Genomic DNA, 9,772 nt, shown 5'->3' with positions numbered 1-9,772 from the left:
ACCGGTGACAGGAGCAGCGCCAGGGCCCGCTAAAGGAGCCGCCAGATGCGCAGTGGTGGGAGCTGCTGCGCCCTCCCTCCCCGTGCCCCCAGTGAGCCGCAGTTCACTCCTGCGCCTGCCCAGCCCTGGCTGGGCAGCTCTTGCCCCAGCCCCAGTCCCCCCCTCAGCACAGGGGCCTTGATCTGCCCCCCCACGCCCCTTCCCTCCCCTCCCCTCTCCCCTTCCACCACAACAGACTTATAGCTGGATGCAGCTGCATTGAGCATCGTAAAGGAGCTAGTCCCCCATTTATAACACTGTTCCTATGGGAAAATTGGTTCCAACTTATGACGTTTCGACTTAAGACGGAGTTTTCAGGAATCAATTGCATCGTACATCTGAGGACTGCCTGTATTCAGGCTCATCTCCAGCCTCATATCTCTGGAAGCCTATTAGCAGGATCTGTGAGATTTTGAATCTTCCTTCTCCACCCTCTTCCACACACTGAAGCCTCCATCTGCCTTAGTCCCAGGCCAGTACAAGAGAATAGCAGGACTTCCCCATGCCAGCAGCACCAGGGCTAACCTGTGCCTTCTCTTCCCCACCCTGCAGGTGCTGGGACCCTGAGCAGAGCTGAGCAGCAGCCTCCTGGAGACGAGACTGTAATCCTGGATCTGCAGAGGACTTCCTCAGGGAGACTGGAGGAGAGGGGCTCCCTGACACCTGAATCAGGCCAAGTTAAGAGGGGGCAGGGCAGGCCTCCAAAGCAGGGGGAGAGCTTGGAGGTGAGCAGGGAATCAGGTTCAGTTGTGGGTTGGAGTACAGCTGGAACAGAGCCCAAGAGGAGTCAGGGGTGGTATTAAGATTTTAGGGGAGCAGAGAGACCTGAAGAATGACAAGATGGCATTAGCAAAAGCTCCCTCCCAAGTGCAGGTACCCAAGACTGCTGGCACAGGAAGGCCTGATCAGAATGCATGTAGCCGGGGCTCCCTGCCTCTAGAAGTGGTGCCCAGGCTGCCTCAAGGGGCTGAGCAAATAGAACATGATGACCTAGGCTAAGGCCAACAAATGAACTCCGACGTCCACAGTATCCACAGCAGATGTCAGCTGAAGAATGGGGCATTTTACACCCTGATTTGCTTGTGGTTAGTTATAGTACTGAGTGATTGCAGATAGGGCTGTGGGGACTGGAAGCAGCTGAAACGGGAGACACTGATGGTGTAACGCTTGTCACTGCAGCTCCGGGACGTGTTTGAGGACGTGGCCGTGTATTTCACACGGAAGGAGTGGGAGCTGTTGGAAGATGACGACAAGGTGCTTTACCAGGACGAGATGCTGAAGAATTACCAAGCCCTCATTTCCCTGGGTAAAGCTCTGGTTCTTGCTTCTTCCTGGAGCTATGTGAGCTCTTTTAAGTTCTGTAGTCATGTCCTTGTGTTTCAGCGGTCTCATTCTTGCAGACTTCTGGCTGGTGGTATAAATCAGCTTCCTCTTCACTGCTCTGTCAGTGATCAGACCTCTTTCACATTTCATATTGCTTTATGCTCCTTCATTTGTTTCAGCTGCCTTCACTTGAGTGTTCCCCATTCTCGTAAGTCCTGGTGTTTCCATATTCAGCAGTTTTTGGGCAGCATGATCTCTCTTTGCCTTCTCAGCGCATAATTGCCTTGTCAGCACATAAATTCACTAACAGCTCTTCTTTGGGGAATAATTCTGATTTCCTCCCTCTCTTGCCTGGCGTGTCCTGTCCAAACACCTTTTAAAATCGTAGCGTGCTGAGTTCTGTGATATCTAAATCCCCTTTTTCCTCCCTTGGTTATGACCCAGCAAAATTTAACAGAAGTCTTATCAGCTTCTGCTGCTACCACATGTGGATGATGCATTTCCTCATCTTCTCTAGTGACACATGTAAGCATGGAACCCAGGTACTTCCACCAAGGGGTCACTGGAAACTTCTGTCCACATTTGTTCCTAACATCTTAATCTCCATAGGCCAGGGACTCTGGCTTGGCTATGTTTATGTTAAAACCAGTACTCTGGAGTTCACTCTGCCAGTCTGAACTTTTTCTGTCCTCTTCCTAAAATCCTTCTGCAGATCTGACACCCATCACTGTGGTAAAAAGAAGTGGGCTTAATGCAGGGCCTAGTGAAAAATAGTTTTCCTTTCCAGAGCATCTCTAATACAGGGGCTTCTTCTGGCTTGTGCACAGGGCTGAAGTACTTACCTTTTACTAGGTCAGTTTGCTTTTCTGATGCTTTCTTTGCCCTCCATTTTTCCAAAAGGATTTCCTTAGGCCAGTGGTTCTCAACCTTTTTTATACCAGGACCCATTTGTAAACCTTAGTGGCTAGTCCCAACCCACTAAATAGTTTAATTAAAAAACACCTAGGGCACTTAAACATTTGTGGGGAGCCTGCTCTGATGCACTGGAAATCCAGTGCATTGGAGCAGACTCCATTAATCGAGTCTACTGAAGCACGTAAATTGATGTGCTCTGGCAGCCTCACGTGTCACATGCATCAGCAGCACAGAGCGTCTCCACGCTGAGAAAATGGCAGCTGTGTACTTGGAAATACAACACATTTGCTGTGCTTCAGTTCAAAGCATTTTGCCATTTTCTTAGCGTGGGGACACTCTGCGGTGCTGATACAGATGTTGCACAGGCACTTTTAATTAGCCTGGCTCGCTAATTTAAAAGCACCCAGTGCTGTGTCAGGCACACATGTAAAAATGCCCACAAGTATTATTATACACTATAAATTAAAGCAGCTCAACAGTCTTAATTTTAAAGACAGAAATCAACATCAAGAGGAAAACATTAAATTACTCCCAAGTGACATTCATCATTGTGCAATTTGCACAGTGCAACTTGGCAGTGCCCCTCACTCCTGATTCACAGTCCCGCGGCCCTGCCGGTGCCCCTCATTCCTGACTCGTAGCCCCTGGGCCCTGCCAGGGCCCCTGGAAGGCTGCCAGCCTGCAAGGGGAAACGCATGCTTTTGCGCATTCTTCTGTGACTGTTCATGACCCTCTCAAATATTCTTGCTACCCACTTTTGGGTGATGACGTACAGTTTGAGAAACACTGCCTTAGGGAAGTGCTCAAATGATTTCTGTAGCCCAACAAAGCCTGTATAGACATCATGGCCTTTCACATGCTGTGAAACGTGGCTCCTTCTGCCTTCTTTTGTCCATGTGCGTGAGTCCCAGGAACTTTGTTTTAAATCTTGCAGTGTTGGCCAGCCTCTGGACACATCTCCCCTTCTGGGATGATCGTCTCATTGGATGGGATGGGATGAGATGATTGCTTCAACTGCAACTACAGTTATACATAGTTATATATCGTTTCCTGTGCCTTGGTGATGCTGAATTACCCTCTCTCCCAGAAAAAGTCTTGTTGTTAGCCACCTGACGTGGATACTTTTAACTGCCATGAGTCCTCGCTTTAAACCTTCCGTGAGAATAAGCTCATTTTCATTCCTTTGCCTGGAATTCAACTGATAAGAGAAATGTTATACATCCATAAGTGTGTCCACTGCCTCTTCAATTTCGTACCTTGAAAACAGTAAAAGCTTTATCTTTCTGCTCCCTAATAGAGCATAGATCATTGCATCTCCATGCCTGTCCCTGGTGACTGGTGGTCAATTTTATGCCCTTTCTATACAATGGAGTGGTTGGTGCCTTGTTTCCTATGACAATTCCTCCATTACCTGGGTGACAAGGGCCATCATGTATTGAATGCTTCTTCCTGCAGTGCCTTCTCTTCACCCTAAATGCCCATCTTCCAGTGTCCATTCAGGCTCTAGTAGAAACCTTGAGTTTATTGGATCTATTCTCCAAATCCCAGTTGGTTATTCTGCATCCAGTACCAAGTCACAAACGCTCTTTAATCACTGTCCCAAACAGGACATCGAGGTCCCACACCTGACTTAATCTGCCGCATCCAGTGTGGACAGGTGGAGCTTTGGGTCTGTGATGATGAGGACAGTGGGGAAATCTCAAGGTCAGAGGACCTGCTGCCAGGTGAGTTGTGGCTGTCCCCTCCACCTAACTATTCTCAGTAGTGCTCCTTGGCCAGAGTGCCAGGGGGACCTGGGAACTGCTGGCCTGCCCTGTGCTGCCATTGCAGGGTGCTGACCTCAAACAGAGTACATTATGTTGTGATGTGTCCAGGCAGGCGTTGTTCCCAGTTTCTTGAAATTCAACCATGTGTAGACAAGCAACTGTTCCCTTTTTCTCCCTCTAATGACAGATGTTAGGGGAAAATCAGGTTTGGTGCCTTGATTTTTCAGCCCAGATCTGGTTTTCCTGGGATACCGTAATCTTAAATTTCTATCTTGGCTCAGCAATGTAAGAGTTAATTCCCCAGCCAGCGGTAGCTATACCCCTCTAACACCATCTCCCAGAGCATAATGGGATTTGTAGTTCCCCATGGAAATCAGTATGCTATACAGAGGCTCTGTGTAGCCATTCCTGTTGGACAAGAAAGAAGCTAAGGCTCTCCCTGGCTTCTCCTGGTCAAGTTGCCCTGCAACCCAGAAGGAGTTTCATCATGGTCTCAGGCTGCATGAAATGGCTCCATGGCACGGATGGGATTCACAAGATTTCATGTTGCATGGGGAAGTTAATCCACCATGGTTTGCATCAGAATTTCCCCCTTCCTGTTTCCTCTGTGGGGCATGGAGTGTCACGAAGCCTGAGACTCAGCATAGAGTCTAGGTTCAGGTCGTGCCAAGGCCTTTGTCCCTATGCTTATTCCTTGTCAGCAGAGGAAAGGTCCATGGACTCATTCCCTGCACAAGACCTTTCCCTGGAAGCAGTCAGGAAGCACAGACTTGCTCCTCTCAGAAGAGAGCTCCACAGCTCTAAGTACTTCCATCATGCTTAGCCCATTAGAGCATGAAGCTATTCAGGCACTGCCCTAACGCACATGTCCCACATGTGCTTGTCCCAGCAGGGCCTGAGGTGATGGTATGGACAGCTAGGCCAGAAACTGAGAGTCTGGCTCAACTCCACTGAGTAGGCAACATTACCCCAGCACAGGGACCTGCCCCTCCCTCACCCCAAGCATTTGGAGATTCGGCAGGAAGACCTTGTTTTCTTCACGTAACAAGTGCTGAGGTGAATGCCTGGTCTGAGGCAAGTCCCAGCAGAACGAATTGCAGAGTTTGACCTTTTCAAGCAGCATACGGACTAATCTGGAGTTTCTCTTCCCCATGCAGGACGTGCCTGGCTGCTGAGCGGAGCTGAGGAGCAGACTCCTGCAAAAGGGTCTCCAGACCTGGAGCCAGCACAGACTTCCCTAGGGAGTTTGGGCAAGATGGACTCCCTGAGACCTGAGAAGGAGCCATGGCACAAGAGTCAGGGGAGGCCCCGAAAGCAGAAGGAGAATGTAGCAGTAAACCAGGTACCAGCTCCAGTTGAGGGTGAGACTAGAGAAGGGGGCAGAGCCCAGAAAGAGCACTGGGTGCAGGGAAGATGTTTTTGGAGCTGAGAAGCCTTAAAGAGCCATGGGAAAGAAGCACTGCATCCAAGCCAAGGCAGTGGGGAAAGCCTCAGAGGGAAGCAGGAGCTCACTGCCAAGCACAAGGGCAGAGCCCACCCCTGGCCCAAGGTCAGAAAAACCTTTAAGTGCCCATCACTCCTGGCTCTTCACAAGATAAGGCACACTGGGGAGAAGCCCCACGTATGCAACAAGTGTGGGAAGAGCTTCACCTGCTTCTTAACCCCTTGTTGCTTACTGCTAGATCCATTCTGGAGTGCTCCTTCACCCTTTCACCAAATGGGGAAATATCTTTATGTGCCCCTCTGACTTGGTCAAGCACCTACATGTGCACAGGGGGAAGTATCAGTACTGCTGTGTCAAGTGTGGTAAGACATTCACCCATTTCTTCTTCCCGTCTCAGCATCAGCACATCCAGCTGAGGAGGAAGACGCACCATTGCACTGAGTGCAAGAAGAACTTCATCTGCTGGCAAGACCTGTCCCAGCACCAGTGTGTGCAGACCGAGGAGCAGCCACACCATGGCACCAAGTGTAGGAAGAGCTTTAGAAAGCTCTCTAATTTGCCCAGGCACAGGAGCATGCATACAAGGAACAAGCCACATCGGTGCTCGGAGTGTGGAAAGAACTTCACACGATCCTCCCACCTTTCCCGACACCAGACATCTGCTGGCAAGACCTGTCCCAGCACCAGTGTGTGCAGACCGAGGAGCAGCCACACCATGGCACCAAGTGTAGGAAGAGCTTTAGAAAGCTCTCTAATTTGCCCAGGCACAGGAGCATGCATACAAGGAACAAGCCACATCGGTGCTCGGAGTGTGGAAAGAACTTCACACGATCCTCCCACCTTTCCCGACACCAGATCATCCACACAGGGGAGAAGCCGCATCAGTGCTCAGAGTGTGGGAAGAGCTTCACTCATTCCTTCAGCATGGCCCGGCACCAGCGTATCCACACAGGAGAGAAACCACATCAGTGCTCAGAGTGTGGGAAGACCTTCACTCATTCCTTCAGCATGGCCCGGCACCAGCGTATCCACACAGGGGAGAAGCCACATCAGTGCTCAGAGTGCGGGAAGAGTTTCTCCCGATTTTCCCACCTGTCCTGGCACCAGCTTATCCACACAGGGGAGAAACCGCATCAGTGCTCAGAGTGTGGGAAGAGCTTTGCCCAGGCCTCCCACCTGACCCAGCACCAACTTATTCATGTAGGAGAGAAGCCACATCAATGCTCAGAGTGTGGGAAGAGCTTCACTTATTCTTTCAGTCTGGCTCGGCATCAGCGCATCCACACAGGGGAGAAGCCACATCAGTGCTCAGAGTGCGGGAAGAGCTTCACCCTATCCTCCCACCTGTCCCGGCACCAGCTTATTCACACAGGGGAGAAGCCACATCAGTGCTCAGAGTGTGGGGGCCTGGTTCAGCACCAGCGTATCCACACAGGGGAGAAGCCACATCAGTGTTCAGAGTGTGGGAAGAGCTTCACTCGGTCCTCCAACCTGGCTCAGCACCAGCGTATCCACACAGGGGAGAAGCCACATCAGTGCTCAGAGTGTGGGAAGAGTTTCGCCCAGTTCTCCCACCTGACCCAGCACCAGCGTATCCACACAGGGGAGAAGCCATATAAGTGCCCAGAGTGTGGGAAGAGTTTCATTCGATCCTCCCACCTGGCCCGGCACCAGCTTATCCACATGGAGGAGAAGCCGCATCTGTGCTCAGATTGTGGGAAGAGTTTCACCCGATCTTCCCACCTGGCCCGGCACCAGATTATCCACATGGAGGAGAAGCCGCATCTGTGCTCAGATTGTGGGAAGAGTTTCACCCGATCTTCCCACCTGGCCCGGCACCAGATTATCCACATGGAGGAGAAGCCGCATCTGTGCTCGGAGTGTGGGAAGAGTTTTAACCGTTCTTGCCACCTGGCCCGGCACCAGCTTATCCACACAGGGGAGAAGCCACATCAATGCTCAGAGTGTGGGAAGAGTTTCACCCGATCTTCCCACCTGTCCTGGCACCAATTTATACACACAGGGGAGAAGCCACATCAGTGCTTAGAGTGTGGGAAGAGTTTCGCCCAGTCCTCCCACCTGACCCAGCACCAGCTTATTCACGTAGGGGAGAAGCCACATCGGTGCTCAGAGTGTGGGAAGTGCTTCATTCATTCCTTCAGCCTGGCTCGGCACCAGCATATCCACACAGGGGAGAAGCCATATCAGTGCTCAGAGTGTGGGAAGAGCTTCACCCGATCTTCCCACCTGTCCCGGCACCAACGCATCCACACAAGGGAGAAAACACATCAGTGCTCAGAGTGTGGGAAGAGCTTCGCCCAATCCTCCCACCTGACCCAGCACCAGGTTATCCACACAGGGGAAAAGCCACATCGGTGCTCAGAGTGTGGGAAGAGCTTCACCCGATTCTCCCACCTGTCCTGGCACCAGCTCATCCATACAGGGGAGAAGCCACATCGGTGCTCAGAGTGTGGGAAGAGCTTCACCCAATCCTCCCACCTAACCCAGCACCAGGTTATCCACACAGGGGAGAAGCCATATCACTGCTCAGACTGTGGGAAGAGTTTCAACCGGTCCTCCCACCTGGTCCGGCACCAACGTATCCACACAGGGGAGAAGCCGTATAAGTGCTTGGAGTGCGGGAAGAGCTTCACCTGCTCCTCCAGCCTGGCCCGGCACCAGCTTATCCACACGGGGGAGTAGCTGTACCAGTTCTCAGAGTGTGGGAAGAGCTTCACTCAATCCTCTAACCTGCCCAAACACTGGCTCATCCACACGAGGGAGAAGCAACATTTGTGCTCAAGGTGTGGGATTACCCAGTATTCCCTCCTCGCCTGGCACCAGCTCACCCACACAGAAGAAACCACATCAGTGCTCAGAGTGTGTGAAGTACTTCCCCCACACTCCAAAACTGGCCCAGCACCAGTGCATCCCATCCAGGAACATCCCTAATTCTGCCAGCAATGCAGGGAAGGCTTGTTGATGTATACCTGCTCAGCACCCACCAGTGTCTGCATCCAGGCAAGCAGCCTCATGCTGGTTCAATGCAGCAAGAGTTCACCCATCGTTCAGCCCATCTAGGGCCCTGCATAACCCGAAGGACACAGATGCTGGCTCCCAAGGTTTGATGAGGGGGAGGGGTTAAAACGAAACACCAAGCAGAGGCCAGCACAGATGCTGGGGAAAACTGTAAGGAGATTATATTTCTTTCAGCCTTGAAGCCTGTGCCATCCCCATCATTCTTTAAAAGCAGTCAGTGCACTCAAAGGGGGACAAGAAGTGCCATCACAATAGGATGCTCTCCCCAAGACAGCTGGCCCCAAATGATATCCAGGGACTTTCTTTAGCTGACTCACTGCTTTGTCCTTCCTCTTGCTCTTAGGGTTCTGGTATGTGAGGCTCTAGAGTTGCAGGAAGGAGGACATTTATGGCTAGGAAAGCATTCTCTACCTTCCACCTTGACCTTGCCTTTCCTCTCGACCGCATCACCTTTCTCCTAGGCCTGTACATGCACACTGGGATCTGCAGGAAGCTGCTACTGTTACCTGTGAGCCCAGTTTGGCAGTTTTGCTTCTCAGCCCCACATCAGAACTCTGCAGCACCAGGTGCCAGCTGCCCCCCTGCCCTCCTTCCCTTCATCCCCTTCTCTAACAGAGTACTTGCTAATCAAGCCCCATAACTTAACATGATATCCCTGTGGTTGGTCTCTATGTCCTCTCCAGAGCTGTGGAATGGGAACAGACCAGGCCAGAAGTCTTTCCAGGGCATATCTCTGTGATTTCCCAGCCCCTTGCCTTTCCAGATGATTCACTTCAATCCAGTTGTTCACAACCTTCAGGAGCAGGAACTGGTCACACTCGAGGCACAGAAGGTCATCTAGTCCAGCCCCCTGCTCAAAGCAGGACTATTCCCAATAGATCATCCCAGCTGAAGCTTTGTTTTTAAGGTTTTGAAAACCCCCAAGGATGGAGTTTCCATCCCCTCTCTAGGGAAACCTGTTCCAGTGTTTAACTACCCTCCTAGTGAGAAAATTCTTCCTAACTTCTAACCTAAACTTCCCTTGCTGCAACTTGAGCCCATTGCTCCTTGTCCTGTCATCTGCCCCCACTGAGAACAGTCCAGCTGCATCCTCTTTTGAACCCCCTTCAGGTAGCTGAAGGCTGCTATTAAGTTCCCCCTCAGTCTCCTCTTCTTTAGACTAAATAAACCCAGTTCTCAATCTTTCCTTGTAAGCCATGTCCCCTAGCCGCCTCACCATTCCTGATGCTCTCCACTCGGCTCTCTC

The 9,772-nt window shown here is 51.3% G+C and overlaps 1 protein-coding gene across 2 annotated transcripts in view; it reads left to right on the top strand.

The window, feature by feature from the left end:
- Positions 1-9,474, top strand: part of LOC102382042 (zinc finger protein 493-like) — an 11,480-nt gene extending 2,006 nt beyond the window's left edge. The window contains exons 3-8 of one of the 2 annotated variants that reach the window (XM_025194878.1): positions 592-764; positions 1,219-1,345; positions 3,885-4,001; positions 5,201-5,385; positions 5,885-5,944; positions 6,145-9,474. In XM_025194878.1, coding sequence (XP_025050663.1) covers positions 592-764; positions 1,219-1,345; positions 3,885-4,001; positions 5,201-5,385; positions 5,885-5,944; positions 6,145-8,190 — 2,708 coding nt within the window. In that variant the 3' untranslated portion in view covers positions 8,191-9,474. Of the gene's footprint in view, positions 1-591; positions 765-1,218; positions 1,346-3,884; positions 4,002-5,200; positions 5,386-5,884; positions 6,052-6,144 lie in introns of both variants that reach the window. The other variant, XM_025194879.1, reaches the window with a different exon arrangement.
- The last annotated feature ends 298 nt before the right edge of the window (positions 9,475-9,772 follow it).

Source organism: Alligator sinensis, unplaced genomic scaffold, assembly GCF_000455745.1.
Source record: "Alligator sinensis unplaced genomic scaffold, ASM45574v1 scaffold1619_1, whole genome shotgun sequence".
Taxonomy (NCBI): Eukaryota; Metazoa; Chordata; order Crocodylia; family Alligatoridae; genus Alligator; species Alligator sinensis.
The sequence above is the reverse complement of the archived record's forward strand: the minus strand, read 5'-3'. Positions and strand labels throughout refer to the sequence as shown.